The 21,231-nt window shown below is 45.5% G+C and overlaps 1 protein-coding gene across 3 annotated transcripts in view; it reads right to left on the reverse strand.

Annotated features, from left to right (window-relative positions):
• Nucleotides 1-21,231, reverse strand: part of LOC138510520 (zinc finger protein 630-like) — a 350,463-nt gene that overhangs the window by 218,451 nt on the left and 110,781 nt on the right. For 2 of the 3 annotated variants that reach the window (XM_069626234.1, XM_069626233.1), the window contains one exon: nt 4,708-4,828. The exons of the other annotated variant lie outside the window; for it this stretch is intronic. In XM_069626234.1, the coding sequence (XP_069482335.1) occupies nt 4,708-4,828 (121 nt within the window). The remainder of the gene's footprint in view (nt 1-4,707; nt 4,829-21,231) is intronic. 3 annotated transcript variants of the gene reach the window in all.

Below are 21,231 nucleotides of genomic sequence, written 5' to 3' on the forward strand. Positions count from 1 at the left end.
TTGAGGAGAGGGGTCTTTTGACTCGGCAGTTGAAGAGCTATCAGGTCGGGTCTTGCGGGGTTTGAATGTATAAAAGGGCTTTGGAAAGGTAACCCACAGATGAAATAATGAGCACAGAACTAAAGTAACAATAATAGTCATAGTTGTCAATACAAGCAAAGTGAAACAAAGTTTTAATTGGTAATGAAGGACAGCCGACACATGTTTCGACCACCTGGTCGTTAATAAGGCTGTTAATGCACTTAACATACGTGTATTAAATAAAATAAAGTGTTACAAATTATTGGTATCGAAAATAAAAGAAATATCCAAATTGGAAGTTTGACATGAACCATACACAAGATCATAAAATTAAAAAGAAAACATATGATCAATGTCAAAGGTAGCATATGGTAAAAAATATTACAATCGGGTAATTAAATCAATTAGGAGAATAGAAAAGGAGAGAACATACCATCAATGTCACAGTTCAGGTCAGGAAATGGGGGGAGACCGGTACAAGCGTATGTAAAAAATAAATCATCCGTTAGGATACACAAATGCTTAAGACATAGTACACCTCAAAGAATAGTCTGGAAAAAACAAGACGCACACTGTGCACTGGATTTGTTGAAATAGTGCCTGTGTTAAAAGCCCTTAATCCAAGTGCCTATTAAAGCTAAAGAGGAAAGCCAGTCTGTTTGACCATTAGCAGGGTACCCTATGCGATCCCAAGTGAGCAAGGTTTGTGAAATGGTCCATACCTCAAAGAGGATTAACCAAGATATCAGTTGAAATAATATCTGGATCTGATGCATCACCCAATAGCCTGTGATAAGTCCTAGGAAGTAAAACAAAAAGAGCTTACCAAAAAGATAAAACGGCATATATTCTGCTCTGTTAGAAGGGTAAAAACTCTAAATGGTCGGTGAGATAAATGTGATGTAAAAACAATTGAATGTCAATGCTACTGCAATAATTCTGAGTATCAAATAAAATAAATACCTATATGATGTACGTACCTGGTTCTGAATCAGTAATGAACATACCAAAAAGAAATAATGTGGTCAAATGAAGTTAAGGCTGAACGCGGTGTTTGCCATAAAAATCTGAAAAAAATACAGGCTAAACGTAGTAATAGCCACAAGAAACAATTCTGCGTTGCTTATTTAGCATATATCCTCATGAAGTGTTAGTCTAAAAAATAACAAAAGAAACTAACTTAAGAAGTGTGCTTGCAAACAAAGGTGCTATGCACAGCATTCCTCAAAATCCTCACTAATGCACAAGGGATGTCTTAAACCAAACAAAACACCTATGATCTATCTCGCCTCTACTCGTGTATAGACAAAACGGTATTCCGGTCTAGCATTGAAAATGCATGCAAGATCGTGTTGCACTCATTGGGACTAGGGCCAATTATCATGGCTGCCGAAGTACCCAAAACCGTATGGAAAATGCACTTTTGGAAAACGAAATAAAAAACTAGACGCATTGGTCCCATACGGATCAGAAGGTGTAATGCCTTATGGAGAGAACAGAGTGACCATATTTCCAAAAACTACCAATTTTGGCAAAAAAGTATCATAATTCCCCATTGTCTATTTTACAAATAACTGAGTACAAATTACTTGGATCATATGGTTCAAACATATGATAAAAACACAAGCATTTCATTGTCACAATTCAAACCAATACTGGTACATCGAAGAAAGAAAATTAATTTGCATTCTGATTGCCTCAGTTTGAACCTATATACCACCTCTTTTCCTTTGTTGAATTTGTATCAATCCAATGAAACGTAGTTCAACCTTGTTAACGAGCTGATGTTGCTCCTGCCAATGCATGGCTAGTGGTGGTTTGGGATCAGCGTTCCTCAGACTTGCCAAATGTTCCCGTATGCGCACTCTAAGTGGTCTGATGGTACTACCTATATATAACTTACCGCACACACAGATGATAGCATAAACAACATATCATGATTTACAATTAATGAAGTTGTTGATCTTAATCTGAGTGCCAGAATGATCAGTGAAAGTCTTGCAATTGTCATGAGTATACTTGCGAAAGTTACAGTTATCACACTTGTAGAAACCAATCGTTTATTTGAGCCAGTTCTTTTCTGAAATACCCTCCGTATTACTCCTAAATGAAGGGCTGACTTTTTGCTTGATACTAGGTGCCCAAGTGAAGGTGAATTTGGGATTTTCTGACAGAAAGGGTTGCAGATCCTTATCTAATTTCAAAATATGCCAGTGTTTCAGAGCAAGTTGATAGAGTATAGATGAATCCTCCGAAAATTGTGTTATAATAGCAACCTGTTGTGGTTCTTGCTTCAACTTATTGCTATCAGTAAGAAAATCCGATAGTTTTTTACTGGCATTTTTATTAATAGCAGATCTAATAGTATCAGCACTGTAACCTCTATCTAGAAAACGTTGTGTTAGAATTTTGGATTCTTCCTCATAGTCAGTGTCATGACTGCAGTTTCTCCTTGCCCTGTAAAATTCCCCACCTGGGATATTACTGATCGTAGATCGTTGATTACGTTGGGCCAAAAGGACAGAATTTACCTCCGTCGGCTTGCGATAGGTTTCAGTATGTATACTAGCATCTTCAATAAAAATGTGTAGATCCAAAAAGTCGATATTGATGGACTTGCATGGCCTCAAAAACGGATACCAAAGTTGGTACTATTAAGCAAACTTACAAATTCAATAAAGGTTTCATAAAATCCATTCCATATGATTTAAATATCATCTATGTAGCGTTGCCAGCCGATAAGATTGCTACTATGTATATATACATATACATACATGAACTTCCTCAAACCAGGCCATGAAGAGGTTTGCCAGGGATGGGGCAAATTTGGCACCCATGGCAACTCCCTTGGATTGCACATAGTATTGTTCATAAAAAATGAAAGCATTGTTACATAAGGTCAACCTTAGAAAATCTTTAAGCATTTCAGTATGTTTGAGATAAGATGCAGAAGCATCGCGAAAGATATAATCAATGGTTTGGATTGCCGGATTATGATCGATACTGGTGTACAATTGTGAAACATCAAAGGTGGCTAATAAAAAGTCGGATTGCCATGTCAAAGACTTGAGAAACTGCAAGATGTGCATACAGTCTTTAATGTAGGATTTCATTTTGATCACATATGGTTTAAAAGCTTTGTCCAAATATTGTGAAAAACCTTCTGTAGCCCACCCTATACCGCTCATAATAGGTCTGACCTCAGGTAGTATGGTAAATGGTTTGCGAACCTTAGGTAAAAAGTATAGGGTGGGCATGGTAGGCTCAGTATTAGTCAGAAGAGTTTTCTCTTCCTGTTAGGAAAGCCTTGCCGTACCATATTTTTTATAAATCCAAGAGTTCTGCTACAACTCTATTAGTGGGATTGGATTTCAGAGGAGTATAACAAAGGCGGGGTAGCAAGATGAGACATAGCCATTTCAATGTAATCTTTGGTATTGAGTACGACAATGTTACCCCCTTGTCCGCCTCTTTAATAGTAATAGTTTTGTCTTGAACCAAGTCCTCTAGAGCAAGGGTCCCTGCTCTAGTTAAATTGTATCTGCGCTTCTTTTTGTGATGGTAGGTTTTATCCAGATAGGTGTGAATGTCTTTAGTAATAGCCTTGTGAAAAGTATCGATCACGTTCTCCACACCAAATTGGGGTGTGAATAAACGGGGTTTGGGTAACTTCCCTACCTGGAACTTCCCCTTCATTCTCGTAAGGCTTTTCCTGTCATCGACTGACATTTTCAGCAGGAATCGGTGTCATGGCCTTCATCCAGGCGCAACAGACAAGAACGATGCAGATCCATGATCGACATTTTCCGAGTCACACTCCTTGCACTTCTTGAAACCGATACGAGGGGTTGTCGGTGTCGAGGACGAAGACATCTTGTTGAAGGAAAACTGCGCAATTTGGAAACTATGCTATCAATTTTCAACGGGGCACGCTGAGTTTCACGAAGCAAACACATTTGCGGAAAAACAGGTCTGAGGCCAACAGGCGCCATTCGTGCTACTTATATCATCCAATGATGTCACCCTCGACGGAGCCCTCTGCCAAAAAATAATTTCTGAAGCAGCCGAAGCTGGACCTAACGTGTCCAAGATGAGGCATACGTCGGAGGACACAATCCATTCGAAATGTGGTTTCAGACTTTGTGATTGTGTAATATGTCTCCTTGCTTCATCCCACTGGATTATCCACAATCCCTTTAGAAGCTATTTTGGGAACAGCACTCTGCCCAGACTTCCTATTGACCATGTGACATTTCCCTTTAAGTGTTGGCCGATTCTGTGACAGCCTATCATTGGCGATAGAATGGACAACCCCTTATTGGACGCTAGGAGACTGCATGGAACAACAGCTTGTGGCTTCTCGTCTTCCCTTGCCACACCAACGCAAATGGCACTAGAATTCCCTTTCAACATTATTTCCCCTATTGTCTCATTCACATCACTTTGCCCTCCAAACTATCAGCTGCTGCGAGCAGTGAGAGCCTTCCATGCTTTTTCACTGCACATTGCTAACATCACCTACCTTCACTACCTGCAGGGAGAGGGTGCTGGATGCAAAGAAATGCATTACCATTCACATTAGAATAAAGAGAATAAGATGTCACAATCCATACAGCTCAAAGTAACGGTATGAAGGCAGGCATTTTTCAGATCATAATAGCAATTAAACATAGGTAGTGTCTTTACCAAGTGAGATCAAGGCCTGGTGAATTTCCTTCATCACATTTCTGTAAAGCGCCTTCTGCCATTCGTGTAAAAGCTTCCACTCCTCTTCAGAAAAATAGGCTGATGCATCATGGAACGTAACCTATGCAATGAACAACCACACAATTTTGTCAACAAATGCATCCTGTGAATTACCTTATATTAGGGGTCTGCAACCTTTTGGCTCACCAAATCTTTTGGAATAAAACCCACACCAGCCTTAGCTGGTATAGTCATTGGTAAAGATTGATGAGATTTGTAGTCCAAAACATCTAGAAAGCCACAGGTTGTTGACCACTGCCCGATATGAAGAGCTTACATGTATGTACAATGTAATCAAAGTTGCAACCTATTTAAGCAATCTCTTATTTTTCTCATGTCACCGATGGGTAGTGGCTAAGTGCCCAGATGTTATGTTATCAAAGCACAAAGAAGGGCTTCAAGCGCATTAGAAATGGTTTCAGTAAGAGGCCCACTGGCCTCAATCCACTGCCGAGTTATCCCTGAATTTTTACAGTGCCGATAGGCATCAGTGATATTGAATCTGGGTAACAGATGCGAATGATGGATCAATTTGCAATAGTTTAATCAAAATCTACGGCTGTGGACACTCTAAATGCCCAAGGAGTTTGAGGGATCAGGTTTTGGAAAGAGAAGAATACACATGCAGACCTATCCATTTATTTTGCAAATCTACAGATTAATCAAACATTAATGTATTAATTTCATCATGCTTTCCTCAATCAATCCAATCCCACAGATAATGTTTATTTTTGGCCATTCGAAAGTCAACAAACCAACCTCCAGCACACACAGCTGTATTTATGTACATGTGAAAACATTGCACAAAAATGTTGATTCAAGGTGTAAACTAGGGATTCAGAAAGATGTTCAGGTAGGCACATTTCAAGCCCATTTGGAAGTTTGGAGTTAAAAGATGTTTCGCGGAGCATTAGAGGAGGTCTCATTGTTGACTTGAATATTTTAGGCAAGTAAAAATACATTTACATTTTTAAAAATAATGGTATGTTTGCGTTAACACACTTTATTTGTGCCTAATATATTCACCATAAAAGAAAATATGTGTTCTTTAATCTTCTAGGCCAGGGGTCTCCAACCTTTGGCTCTCCAGACTCCAAATCCCATCAGCAGTAGCCAGCAGAGTCAATGGTGAGGGGTAGTGGGAATCATACTCCAAAACATCTGGAGTAGTTGGTTGCAGACCCTTGTTCTATGCCCTATTCATCTTAGATAACCCAATATTAGTGCTCCTGTGCGTGGCATGTGCATCTAGGCTTAATACATCAACACAGCAGCACTGATGTCAATAAGCGGCAGATAGCACTCTTACATGTAATTGTCTGGAATGTTTGCCTAACTTTAAAGGAGTCAAACAAATACACAAGTAGTCTGAAAGGCTGGCATCAAACATTAAAATGAACGAATTTCAAAAAACGGATTGCGTAATTCCTGCCTGCCTGAAGCCATTGAGAGGTGAGAAAACAGCATGCCTGAAGGCGAAAAGCCACAGAGCCCCAGATACATGGTGACAGCCTCCACACTCATGTTGCTGGGGGGAGAAAGGAAATCATTTATGGATGGTGCACTCTTTTCCAAATGAAGTGTTCCATGGCTATTATTTTTCCCATAGAAATACATTTTATTGATACTTTTTTTTAATGATTGATTGTTCGTTGATATCTGATTGCCCTTCACATCCACAGAACCTGAACAGGGACCATTCACCATAACAGTCCAAATGAGTGGCCATACACTGGGGCATGTGCACGCATCAAATCAATGACCAACAAGTGGCATAGGATATGATTCAATTAAACTGGACGATAAACCCCTCACTTACTAAAGATGCACGCCCTAAGCACTATGATCTCAGTTCGAAGGAGGTGGCATAAACTTCCTTTCTGACTTTCATGATAAATGCAGTTAGCTCTGCTGCACAATTCCTGACCCAACTAGAATGTTAATATAACCCAGGATTCAGTTACGTTGTAAACCTGAGGACGGCCCAGAGGAATAACAGCATAGTTTGCAGGCTTTGCAGTGGACTATGTGACAAATCTGGACAATTCATCCCTTCTACCCAGAGAGGAGCCACCCCCTTTGAGGCTAGGGAAGTGAGCCTGCTAAACAAGACCCTCCCTAGGAGTCTGGACAAGTGGCACCTGTGAGAAGCCTGAAGGTGTCTTCCTGAATAGTCCCAGGGATCTGTCATCCAGGTGGCCAGGACACGACCAGCGCTTTTGGATCCAGTTCCAGGGGGTGGACCAGTGAGGGAGGATCACCTGGATGGGGGGTCCCGAGGGAGTGGAGTGGGACACTGGATGGTGAGAGGGTATCCCCTTCCTTATAAAACATTAACCCCATCCTACACTTTCTCACTGACAGCCCGCACTAAGAGAAAACAGACTAACACCCGAGCTGTATACCTGACATGTCCCAATACTACTACACAATTGTGCATGACATACGCAAACTTGAAAAGCAACCCATTTGCTCCGAAAAAGTGTTGAGAACCAGAATCGTACCTAGCCAAGTTTCCCTCATCTGTCTATAGAAATGCCTTTTTCCAATTCAGACTTAACCTTTGGAAAACAAAAGACGTCTTAGCCACGTGGAAACACATTTTTACAACTGAAAACGCATGCAGATTTTGCAAAGAACCAAAGCAAACGGAAACATTAAAGCATCTATTAACAGCATGTCCTATGCTCATGGCTAAGCAAACCTTATATCTGCTTCCCCTGTTCAAATATTTTAGGATCTTTATATCCGAAATACTGTGACTTAACATATTTGGCTCTCAACGCACATCAGTTAAGATTGTGGTTGTTAGATTTCTCTTATTGTTAAAACATAACTTAAATGTCAGCAGCAGCTCTGCCGCCTGTATACCTCCACCCTTGGAAGCATTGTCTATGATGTCTTTTGTAACTTGTAAATTTGAATTTGTACTTTCTTTTAAATATTGTAATTTTATGTGATCAATGAAATAAAATTATGTATTGAAAGGTTGATATCTTATTCAGCCATAACAAGAAATAACTTAAAAAAAAAAAAAACTAATTACTATGGTCAGGCAAGGTCAAGCAATTATCGACAATCACTCACACCTGCAGCTTTTTAACATGACCCAGGCAGGGCTGAAGTCGAGGGTTCACGCGGGTGGACGGAGTCCACCCACTATTTTCACAGGGTGGACTCAGCCCCCCCCCAGCTAAAATGAGAAATATCGAATGTCCTCTTTGAATTTATGAATTAAAGTCGACCTCAGAGATCGAAACACAGTTGTCAGGTTTGCAGGCCGGACACTTCACCACTGCGCTATATAACCTGATGAAAAATACAAACAACTAAAGGTGAAATGCCCCATTTTGGTACTGCAAATCCCAGGGAAAACATTTGTATTGGTTCTTGGAGTTTAAAACATGCACACCTTTTAACATTTTCAAAGACATTATTAGAAGAAAACATCCTCTTTTGGTTTTGTGTGTGTGTTGATTTTATGAAAGGCAAATGCCATTCGTCCCGTGCAATTTGGGTGGTCCAGCGAAGCCAATTTAATTAAATGTGCATATTTCAACTCGTTATGCTAACTTCTGGTGACGTCACATCCCATTGCGTTTGTTGATGAGTCCCCCCACTTTAATTTTTAGGACTTGACCCTGTCAGCCAGGTATATAAAGATAGGGGGCTGCGAAGGAGGAAGAAAGCATTGTACGAGCGAGGCAAAGCACACAAAGAAATGGCAGTTCCAAGATGGCAGTTTAACAAGAGGAGAAAGACAGCGAAACAGAAGGGGATTGCAAGGAGGGAAGTTCCCTTGACCTTTTCGACAAGGAACCGATGCTTTCATGAAACCCAGAGAGAAAGCTAATGAACCCTGCATTGTGTGTCAGAGGTACCCGGAGCCCTCCCGCGTCAGTAATCTAGGCGGGGAGAATCTCCAGCCACCGGGGTACTGTCCTTGGCTCCAAGAACAAAGCTGCTTCAATGAAAGCAACACAGCTGGTGAGTTGGGGAGCCCCATACGAGACCGGTCTGTGTTGAGGCCAAGGTTGCAAGCAGCAACATTGTATGGCAAGTGCTGGAACGAACATTGTTAGAAATCGTGTGATAGAAGACACGAATGGAGTTAAAACTGCTGCTGAGTGATTGAAATTTAAAGCAAGTTACAATACCTTTGACAGAGTGGTCCGGTACCACGTAGGTGCTCAATCGAAGGACTCTGTAAAGTATCCAGTTGGAAAAGAAAGAGTTGTAGAGAGTTGTGAATCAAAGTGGTCCTGCAACGGGTCAAGCAAAACCCCACGCACAATCAAAAGTCTTGAATGTTGATACAGTAAAGAACATGTGTGGCAAAGTGTCTTTGATGTTGATACAGTAAAGAACATTTGTGGCAAAGTAGATAAAGTTGATCCAAGCCCGACGGAGGGTGATTAATTGAATAAATGTGAATCGAAGTGGTCCTGTGATGGGTCAAGTCAAATCCCACGCACAGTCGAAAGTCTTTGATTTCGATAAAGTAAAACAAGTTTGGAAAAGTATATGGATGTGGTCCAAGCCTGACCCAGGCAGATCAAATGAAAGTTTTGTATTGAAGCGGGTCTGAGCCCGGCGGAGGGGGGCCCGGGGTCAATCAAGAATCAACCAAGAAGTTGTACATGTGAAACTTAAGGAGAAAGGAACCTTTGAATGTTTGTTTGTCGCATCAGGCCCTCTGAAGTAAAAGAGTTTGAATGACAAAGAGACTTTGACATAGAAGGCCCTGATACTGAGATTTGAACTGCATCCTCATGCTATAGAAGCCAGAGACTGTGCTAAGCTTGAGTGTGATGCGTTGGCCCGTGCTGAAAATGTGGGGAAGGGAGGCCAACGGCTTGAATATCCTGATATATCATTTCTTGAACCCTTTTCTTTTGCATAACATTGTTTCCTACACTCTTTGCATTTAGAAGTAAGGAGTGGCAATAGGTTGATTAGTATAAGCCCCTTTTATTTTGACAAGACATCACTAGGACTTTGTTATTATTTGATGGTCGTAGCTTGCTCCCATCTTTAGATTTAGGTTTAGATAGGCTTTTTTCAAATGCTATTGAACTTCAATAAACACCCTTGAACTGTGATCACTTGTGCCTGTCTTACTGTTTGATGCCATGCCTTCCTTACACTATGCACCATCATTTTCAGGCAAAATGTTAATCTTCTAGCTCTCTTGGCATTGGTGTAATTACACCAGGTCGGCACTCAAGATACTCTTTTGAGTCTCATAAAGTAACTTATAATGAAAGTGCTGTGCATCAATGTAAGCACAACTACCTTGTTAAGAATACAAAGCTAGCGAAGTGCTCCAGGGTCTGTCACTTTTTTATATTCTCTGGATAAAAAAATTAAAAAAACAAGCCTGCTTCTCCACGTCCACCCAGCTCTAGCACCAGAAGATTTTAACTCCGAGTTGCAGTTAGGGATCTGAAAATGTGAAAACATTTATCATGTACGTGGGAACTGTGTCTCAGCCACTTTGGAGGTTAGCTGGTTGATATATCTGAATCTTAGGTTGCACGCTCTATATATGTGCAACACACTAAGAACCAGTGGTGGAAATTAAGCCCTTTGGAGACCAACACAAGTACCTCAAGGCATTCTGTAACTGGCTAGCCAGTTTTCCAGGAATTCCTAGGTATGACACATTTGTGTGGTGCAGCTTGGTGGTCGCCACTAATCCTGCCATGACTTTTCTTAAATACGGGAGAATTAGATGGATAACTCCCCCTTAGCCTTTTATCTGGAAAAAACATCCTTGTCACTATGGCATTCACTGGCCGGAGAATTTAGAGCTATGTTAGCAGTGCTTTAAGTGGGATATGAAGTCGAGGGGTGTTTTGGAAAGGGCGCATAGCCACATTTAGCTGGGCTTGGCCTAAAGGAGGAGCAGGTGACTTGCGCAAAGGCCACCTGCCCCCAGACAAGCAATGCATAATGAGCGCCTTCAAACATGTACATTGGGTCACCCAGCATGGTCTCAGGTGATCTTGTCTGCATACTGTAAATAAGACTCCCTATGGGTCAGTGTCCAAATAAACTGTCTGTAAATAAATCCCTTTCTGACTGAGGATACAGGCAATTCAATCAATGAGTAAATCCCCTTCACTCTGTAAATAAATGAACCAGGCCTTGTGTGCTTAATAGCTCCTAAGTACTCATGTAGAGTTTCAGCTTCCCTTACGTCTGCTTGTCTTTTGATAAGCTGTAGCTATTACCTCCCTGCAAGGAAGGGCTAATAGTATGCACAGAGTTCCAAGGGAAGGACCGGTCTTCTCTAGATGAAGTTCATGTCACTTCAAAGGTGCTTTTGCTTGTCAAGAGAGCACCATGAGAAAAGGGAGGAGGCAAATAGAACCAATGTAAACCAATAAAATCAAGAGTATTTTGAGAAAATAACATCGAGCACACATCTTTGGATGTGACATATCTGTGACTCAAGCATGCAACGCTTCTTAGCTCATAATGCACTGTAATGAATCCAATGGTATCATTGTTCCTTTCCGGCGGTGACTTCCTCCCATGTGGCCAGGGGACTGCAACCGCTACATGATCCTCACCCTAGGGGCAGCTATACGAGTTCACATGGGGGAGACAACTTTCGGGAGAGGGTGATGCTTTCAGCGGGTGAGACATGGTATCCCCTTTTCCCCTTGCAGGATAAACTTCCCATTTACATCACTCTAATGGCCTATTTTAAAATCATCTCCTACTACCTCCATGGAGAGTAGTGAATTCCTTTTGTTGCAACATATAGACCAACTCTCAAACACTGACTTGCTTTGTAAATCTGCTAAAATCATCTAACCAATTCTCATTCATTGGTATTCATCATACCAATTCTCCATGACTGACTTGCCATTAAAACCCATTATAGACATTCATCTAACATTTTCATGCAAGTTGGCAACAAGGGACTACAGTTCCCATAAACACCTCAACACTGACAACGAAGAGGAGTGGCGGAATACAGAGCATGAGAGGACCCAAGCACAGGCAGTGCTTTAGTTGCTGCAAGTGCACACCTTTTCCCCATGACATTTGAATCAACATTGCGAGAAACTAATGGCGACTGTTGGTGAGAGCGGGCTGCTCCTCTCTGTGCGATCGAAGGGCTGGAAGAAGGTCTGTGGAGCCAAGTGGCTCAGGAGCTCAGAAGCAGAAGGCTGCACAGAGAACACAACACATGGCGAGAACATCAGAAGCCAGTGCTGGGCTCCTGGGCGTTTACCTGTGTCAAAAAACAGCAGTTCACCTATCGGACATCCGTGCAGAGCAGACAAGCACAGCTGGAGCCATGGCAATCAGGGACACAGAAAGTGAATGGTCTCGAGGATGAAAGCACCCGAAGACTGTTAGAGGTTGATTGCGAGAGGAATAAGAACGCCACGAAGAGCCATGGAGTCCACGCTGGGACAAAGGGCACACCGGGGCATATTGGTGACCATGTCAAATTCGAATAATTAAACACAACAGAACTGAGAGAGAAAGAGAGCCGTTTACCAAACCCGAGAGAAAAAAAGTGAAAGTGCATCTTCTAAAGAAAGAAGACGAGTATGTGCCATATAGGCATATTAGAAACGCTAACAAAGCAATACACAGCAGACAGAGTGCATTTGCCAATAGGGTTAATGTGGTGAACTATCAAGAGTGAAAGTGTGAGCAAAGGCACACCACAAAGGTGGAAAGACCAGGCAGGAGAGTATACCAGACAAATACGAGAGTGTGATTCCAAGAAACCTGGCGAGAGTACACCAGGCAGGTACGGGTGCACAGGGGAAAATCCTGGTAAAGAAACATACCAAGGCAAGCACAAATTAAGAAGCCTATAAGAATAACCAGAAAGGCAGTATTGGTTCAAAGGATTAAGGAGCAAACCCCTGGCAGGAGAGGAAGCCAGGTATCCTGACAAAACAAAGAACAAAGAAAGTTGCATATCATTTTGGTATCAAACAAGAGGAAAACCAAGAACTGTTATTTTTAAGAAAATGTGAAGAATCGAGGGGAAGGAAAACATCCACTGGAGCAAAGAGCCATATCCTTGAAAGACATTTTGTTGGAGTTACCTACTTCACTACCCATTTCAACACAGAAAGCCAAAGATATTAACCTTTTCACTTTAGAGTTCATTTCCTTAGAATGTGACGGTCAGAATGGTACTTTGGACACAGAACAGTTTTGTTTTGGACATTCTGACAATGACAGATCCTTTGTTTTGAGTTCAGATAGGGAAACACCTCTAGTGCAGGGACAGCGAGGCATTTTCCCCAAACCCTTTTTATTGATCAATTAAGCTAAAACCTTATCTATCTTGTGTCAGAGTGTCATTCCTGACTCCTCACAGCACACTGCCCTTTATGTGCTTATTTCATTTATAATGACAGCCAACCATTAAAGTGAGGGCAAACTGAGTAATTTATATGCATTCGAATAGGGTTATCTTTTGTCCTGCTTTAAAAGTCAGGTGTCTACGCCTGCAAACCGGCATTATATTCACTGCGTCCCTATCGCACACTCACAGGATAAAATAATTCCGGGTGCTACTCGCAGGGTACATATGGAGCCCCAAACTCGAGGACAATTTTTAGACACTGCCAGGGTTCCTTGCGGCCCACTTAAAGCCCTGCATATCAGAAATCATAGTTAATCTCAGGTTTTTGATTTTTCACATTGGTTCTTTATTAACGTCTCAGGGTGGATGGACAGCTATACAATTACTCACCAGACTTGTTTCTAGGGACAGAAATAGCATAGTGTTTATTGCTAATTAATTACATGAGTATCATCAAAGCAAATGAGCATTAGTTTCAAGTTGAGCGATGTTTACTTGACATGCTATTCTCTATAACGAAATGTATAAAGACTTTCGATTATTGGGGGCGCTGCTGAGCAACCAAGTAAGATGGGTGCTTGACTGCTGAACTCCAGGACGAAGTGACAACTCTTCAAGCGATTCAGTAAAAACTTCTCCCTGCAGGATCACGCCGGTAAACCGTACAGAATACGAGGAAAACAGAAAGCCGGCGCGTACCCTGCTGCAACATCGGGAAGCAGAGATCGAGGCGTGAAATGTGGATGCCTGCATGTCGCAAACTGGGATGAAGCCATGCGGCACTGAAGCACAGCCGTCGAGCTGTGCCTACACCCTTTTTGCAGCCAACAGGTTGAACACTGAAACCGGTGAGAAAAGGGGACAGTGCAGTGACGCTGAGGTGGACCCTGCTGACAGCGCTGATGCAGGCAAAATGTGGCTGGCACAGAGTGAATCCGGTAGGTGAACTCCTTCCCCTGCCTCTCGGTGCCTAGCCGCTAGACAGAGAGATCTGGCCCTGCTTTGCCACAGATAAGGCTGGCTCCAGGACTCACAGCAAGGGTCTGCCCGAGGCCTGTGAAGCAGTGGTTTGTGGTGGCAGGGGTGTGTCTGGCAGGCATGAATTAAAGCGTCAGCCTGAGCAAGTGACCTGCGGGCAGTGTGAGGCTGCATACTAGCTCCTGGTATGCATCGATACACAACTGGGACATTTGTGTATCTCAAGCTTGACACAGCTGGGCTCCCTTGAAGCATGGAGTTAGGGCTGCTGTGGGTGATGTGATGAATCCTGCGGAGTCCTCACAAAAACCCTACCTGAAGTCTCCGCCCAGGGTTCTATGTCATTTCATCGACGGTCATAATTTCGATGTTTTTTTATGAGTATTTTTTAATGAAAAAAGACATTGAAATTAATGTATTTTTATTTTTGGGGGAGTTCACACCCCCCGAACACTCCATATTGATATATTGATATTTTATTTCTATCGCGCTCGTACACAAGTGTTTCCATCCCCTATTGTTTTTTAATTATTCCCGACCCCCCCTTATATACACTTTCCCAACCCCCACCCCCATATATTTCCATTAGTTTTTTTCATTAAAACATTGAAATTGGAGGAGGCCACCAAGGGGCGCAGGCGTGATGGTTGCCTGATCGTTCGGCTCCCCTGAAGCCCCGAGAGATTTGTGGAGGAAACTGCGATAAAACAAACGTTATCCTCCTACAAAGGCTGAATCCAGGTGGGGGAACTCATGGGGATTCCGGCGATACCCTCCCGAGCTCTGGGGGTGCCCGGGTCCCCGAGATATTTGGCTTGGGGCTTCCACGCTCCCCCTCCCCCCTCCAGGCCCGTGCCGCGCACGAGGTGAAGCTCCGTGGCCGGGCCCCTCCTCCCCACAGATGGGCGCTGAGCCGGGATCAATCTGAGGAATCGAGACCCCGCGCCTCTGCCGGCATCGCTGAAAGCTCGTGGGAGCCCCTCGGAGACCGGAGCGCTCGTCCGAAGAGCCCACCCTCGGCTCCCGCTGTGGCAGTTTTGGACTACAGTACGCCCTGGGCCTCAGCGGCTGGACCCCGGCCTGCCGCACACGCGTCTGTGTATCTCGCCCGGACCTCTTCCTCTTCTCGCCCCCCCGGCGGTGGGGAACATCTTTGCAACAACTTCCCTAAGGACTCCCCCCGGCTGCTGCTGCGACACAACCCTCAGATGCCTACACCTAATAGGCCCGGCCCAATGCGGCAGCGCGCTTGGGCCCCTCTGCGGAGTGCAGGTCCCATTGTGGGGTTCACCACCCTATTTAGGGGCCTACTACTTGCCATCCACAGCGACTACCACCCCAGCGACCTTTGAACGCACCGACCGGCCCCACGTCGGAGTAACCGTGAGTACTGGCTGTCGGGGGGGCTTGGGGCCCGACCCGCCCGTCCTAACCACCACACCTCATCGGAGTTGATCTAAAGGTGGAGACACCCCCATGAGTTGGAAAGAAACCCTGGCAGGATACCAATTCACTCCCCGAAAACAAGAGATGGAGACCAACTCCCCACCTATGCCAACCCCCGACATGAACACCATGCAGAACAATATCCAGACAATCCTAGACGAAATCAGGGGGATGAGAACGGACATGGGAGCCAAGCTAGCTGACCTCACCACCAAGGTCTCCACGTTGAAGGACAGAATGGAGGGGGTAGAGAATAACCAGGCATCCAGCGTCTTCTTGGAGACCCAGATGGAGGCAAGGTTTAAAGAGATGCAGCGGCGCGAGGGGGAACTCTGCCTCAAAGTGGATGACATGGAAAATCGTGAACAGAGATGCAACCTGCGATTCTTCGGCCTGACGGAGGCGGAGGGGGAGACCCAGACCGGCCTGGAGGGCAAAGTGCAGGAGATCATTAGGATTGTCTTGGGAATTGACTCAGGGGAAACCATCCTGATTGATAGGGTTCATCGAGCTGGCGGAGGCGGTAGGGGCCCACGCTCCGTGCTTGCGAAGTTCCACTATAACAGAGACAAAGTAAAAATACTTGAAAGAGCTAGAACTCTAAGAGAGATACAATACGACAACTCCATGGTGGCAATCTACCAGGACCTATCCGCCCTCACGCTACAAATGAGGAAAAAATGCGGTCCGATCACTAGGTGGCTGCAGGAGAAGGGGGTCCGGTACCGCTGGGGACACCCATTCTACCTATCCTTTGAATGGCAAGGGGAAAACTTTCAGCTCGTTACAGAAGAGGACATCCAGAGAGGCATCGACGAACTGATCGGGGTCCCCCTGGGCCCTCGGGGGAGAACGGCAGATCCGACGGAGGCCTGAGCCGTGCCCCACGGGGCCCTGACCTCGGCCAGGGGAAACACAAAGTGAAGGGCACCCGGAAATTCAGAAAAACCAGGCACTCCTCGGAGGGGCGTGCAGGACCCGCAAGACTATCGGATAGAGGAGAAGTTAAAAGGAATGCAGTGCTGCTCTGTTGTGGTTCACTCGCTCACTCGCCCTCCGTGGCCGTTGGCAAATTGGGGAGAAACATTCGTTCCACTTTTGTTGACGCCAAGGCCCGCGCGATGGATCCGAACGATTAAGAGGGGAAGGGGAGAAAGTTAAGAAATGCGATGTTATTGTATTGTATTGTATTTGCTCGCAGGGCCCTCATGGGCCCCTCCATGTTTGGGGGCGTGTTATGTTGTATTGTGATGTTGCCACGGTTGGCGAGGCTTATGCCGAAATTGATGGTTGAAGGTTTCGGGTCCCACCTGTCTGAAACACGGAGTGGTGGTGTTCTCGGTTGTCAGAAGGTGGCCAGGTGCGTCCCCGAAACCTTCGAAAACCCCCCCCGATTCATACTGGAAGCTAGTTCATGGTGGGACCCTGCCCCTATGAGACACAAGACACGCAGCGGGAGTATAGGGGGCTGGGGCGGGGGAGGTCTTGTAGGAGGATTGGACTCGGACTAAACCTGTAAAATGTTCCTATAGGTATAACCTGGAGGGTACGATCCACACTATTTCTCTCTCGGGGCCCAGGCAGCGGCCCTGGTGGTTCGTTGACTAAACCCGATGTATGTCGGGCGATGGTGACGGACGCCTACCAAAATGGGTAAGGGAAATGGGGAACCGGGGAGGGGGGAGGGGAAAGAAATAGGGAACGCCATGCCATGGTTCTGGGGTTCAAGTCTACGGATGATAACGGGGGCACTCACTGAGGCTTTACAGGGCAAGGATAGCGACGACCATGGTTGAAGGTCGGATCGGTACGCTCAACGTAAAAAGGTCTCAACTCGCAAAACAAGCGGTCTCTCATAAGTAACTTATTCCGCAAACAGAAATTACTGGCCCTCTTCCTACAAGAAACCCACTATAGAAGGGGGGCCGAGTCAACAATCAAATGTAAGGAGATAGGTAGAAACTTCTGGGCCTCGCACAAATCCTCAAAGAAGGAGGGAGTGGGTATCCTCTTGGGTAAATCGCTGCATCTCACTGATGTAGAGACGAAAAGGGGCTTTGGAGGTAGATTTCTTGCGATCAAGGGGTCAGCCAGGGCACACGAGTCACACTAGCCACCCTGTACGTGCCCAATGCCGGCCAAGTCAAGTTTATCCACAAGGTTATTGGGGTTATGGACAGGTGGGCCGAGGGAGCCACAATCCTGGGCGGAGACTTCAGTCTCATTACAGACCCCCATCTTGACTGGTGGTTGGCCAAGGGGATGGGACCAAAAGCCCCCACAAAAGATAATCTCGCCCTGAGGGACCTCCTACAAGAGTAATACTGGGTTGACGTATGGCACAAATGCTGGCAAACCCCTGGGGGTTACACGTTCTTCTCCCCTCCCCACAAAACATATACCAGAATTGATTTGCTGCTGGTGTCTGAGGAGGGAGGGGGAGAGGTTGGAAACCCCACGGTTGAATCTGTGACCTGGTTGGACCATGAGCTCCTCGTTATGGAATGGCGGCTGCAAGCCACCGTGAAATCACGTAGGTGGCGCTGTAACGACACCCTCATGAGGGACCAGGTGTTTAGGGAATTCCTTAAGAACGAAATAGAAGCCTTCTTCTTATCAAACGACACAGGGGAAGTCCCAATGGTTACAGTTTGGGAGGCAGCGAAGGCCACCTTCAGGGGTCTCCTCATCGCAGAGGGTTCGAGCAAGAAGCGAGAGAGGGCCCTGATAGAATCCAGAATCCGGGAAGACCTGCGGGCCATGAGGGCACAGCTCACCAAGGGAAACAAGAGACTGCGAAAACCTCCTGAGTGAAATGAGGGAGAAGAGACAAGCTCTGCATAAAATCCTGATTGGAGAGGTAGTTAAAAAAATGAGATACACGAAGCAGAGATACTATGAGAGGGGCGACAGGGTTGGAACTGTTCTGGCACATAGGCTGAGGGGAAATAGGGCGGGCAGACACATAGAAAAGGTCAAGGACGGGGCGGGTAATGCCCAGATAAAAACTGAACACATAGCCGAATCATTTGCGGCCTTCTATAAGGCCCTTTACACTAAAGAAGAGGGTGAATCACTGGATGAAATTCGAAAATATCTTGAAGACTACCCCCTCCCCAAGCTCACAGACCTAGAGAGGGAGACACTAGACAAGGAGATAACAGAGGAGGAGGTGGAAGAGGCATCAAAAAGCTTAAAATAGGCAAGACCCCGAGAGAAGATGGGTACACAGCGGATTTCTATAAACAATTTCAGTCCGAACTAACCCAACCACTGACCAAATTATTTAACCAAATCAAAACCTTAGAAACCATTCCACCTGCAGGGTAAAATCACAGTTATCCCTAAGCCGGGCAGAGACCCAGCGGAGTGTGGCTCATACAGGCCCATCTCGCTTCTGAACACAGATGCCAAGATATTCACCAGGATCCTGGCGACACAACTAGAAAGGTGTCTCCCCCGACTGATCCATCCTGATCAGGTAGGCTTTGTAGTAAATAGACAAGGAGCAGCCAGCATGCGCAAAACCCTGCACATACTGAGCTCAAATGGAGTGAAATCCGAAGGTGCTCTTGTCTTGTCTCTAGACGCGGAGAAGGCGTTTGACAGGGAGAGCTGGGCCTTCATGGAGGGGGTTCTGTCGTCCTTGGGGATGGGGCCCAGGTGGCGGGGATGGATGACGGCCCTTTACTCCCGCCCTTCCGCCAAGGTGGTGGTCAATGGAGGAGAGTCGGAGTCCTTTCCTTTAGAGAGAGGCACAAGACAGGGATGCCCACTGTCTCCCCTCATGTACGCCCTGGTGATGGAACCCTGGGCCATAGCAATCAGGACTAATGATCAGATCCAGGGTGTTAAAATAGGGGGAACTGACTACAAAATAACCCTGTTTGCCGACGATGTCCTCTTGTACCTCTCTAAACCATCCCAATCAGTCCCAGAGGTGTTGAATAGTCTGGAGCGATATGGTTCCCTGGCAGGCTATAAGGTCAACGTAGATAAATCAGTGGCTTTCCCGGCAGGCCAGCTCAACGAGACCGAGGGACACATCGATAACCTCCCGTTTTGTAAACAAACAGAGGGACTCTCTCACCTGGGGATCCGAATTCCATCACACCTAGAAGATCACTTTAAGGTAAACTACCTGCCCCTATGGAGGTCAATTAAACACGACCTGGGACGCTGGTCAAAATCCGGCCTCTCATGGATGGCTCGCCTCAACTCCATCAAAATGGTAATCCTCCCCAAATTCTTATATCTGTTTCAAATGCTGCCAACCCAGATACCGAACTCATTTCTCCTAGAGATCAAGCGGGCCCTTCTCCGCTATCTATGGGCCGGTTAATCCCACAGGATTGCTTATGACACTCTCACTAGACCCAAAGACGAGGGTGGAGTTAATTTCCCAGATCTAAACACTTATTATAAGGCGTCACAATTGCGCGTCCTTGTTGATCATCTGACGACTGGCCCAAAGAAACAATGGGTAACACTGGATAACACACTCTTCTCGCCGGTCACATTGGACGAGTGGCTATGGGTCCCCAAGACATCTATTCCGAGAAGGGTTCTAAAACATCCAGTGTTGGGAGTGCTGTGGTCTATTTGGAAGGAAGGGGGTTACCTAAGATGGCTCACGACGTGGCCCTCACCTTTGAGCTGCATCTGGGCTCCGCCACTTTGGGAAGGGATCAACGAACCACTAGCCTTCCAGAAATGGTACGAGGTGGGTCTTTGAAGGGCCGGACAGCTTTGGGTAGATGGGGTGTTTATATCTCTAGGTGACCTGAAGGATGTCCTGGGCCTCCCTAACCTCTCCCCCTTTCGATACCTACAGCTTAATGGTGCCCTTACCAAGAGCAGATGGGGGGGATACACTCAGGCGGGACCTAACCGATTTTGAGAAATTCCTCATAACACACAAAGGTACCAATGGGGTGATATCGCAGCTTTATAGCTTTTTGTTGTTCTCTACCCCACGGGACCCCCCATCTTCCCAAGTACAATGGGGGAAGGACTTAGGCACCCCCATAACGGAAAAAAGATGGACCAAGATTTGTAGGCAGGCACACCGTTCCACAACTGCACCCCAATACCGCCACCAGGCCCTGAAGTTGATACACAGATGGCACTACCGCCCACAGAGGATAGCCAGAATGAGAAAAGGTTATGACCCCCATTGCTGGAAATGCCACGTTGAAAAGGGGGATTATGTCCATATGTGGTGGAAGTGCCAGGTAGCACAGACCTACTGGTGTGAGGTCCTGTCATGGATAAGAGGAGTGGACGGAATGGTGAGAACTCTGTCCCCCTGGCTGGTGTTGTTCGGCATTGAGGTTGAGGGTGGCCCCAAGGTGAAACACGACCATATGTTGCAGGTTATGCTAGTCGCGGCTAGATGCTGCTGGGCCCAAAAATGGAAATCACCCGACCTCCTGGGGAGGGGGAGTGGGTAGCGAAAACACGGGCAATCTATGATATGGAGTATCTTACCCACCTGATCGATGAATCCAAATCTAACATCGAGGCCCTATGGCTGCCATTTTTTGATAAATATGGGAAAATAGCCTGAGGCATAAGTAATCAGCTCAGACGGTCCTCTCGATGGGAACAATACTATCGGGGCGTCCCCCTTGCAGTGGGAAGAGATCGATTGTTACAGGAAATGTGACTTTTATATGTTGGACCTTGTT

This window comes from Ambystoma mexicanum, chromosome 6p, assembly GCF_040938575.1.
Source record: "Ambystoma mexicanum isolate Mex_15411 chromosome 6p, UKY_AmexF1_1, whole genome shotgun sequence".
NCBI lineage: Eukaryota > Metazoa > Chordata > Amphibia > Caudata > Ambystomatidae > Ambystoma > Ambystoma mexicanum.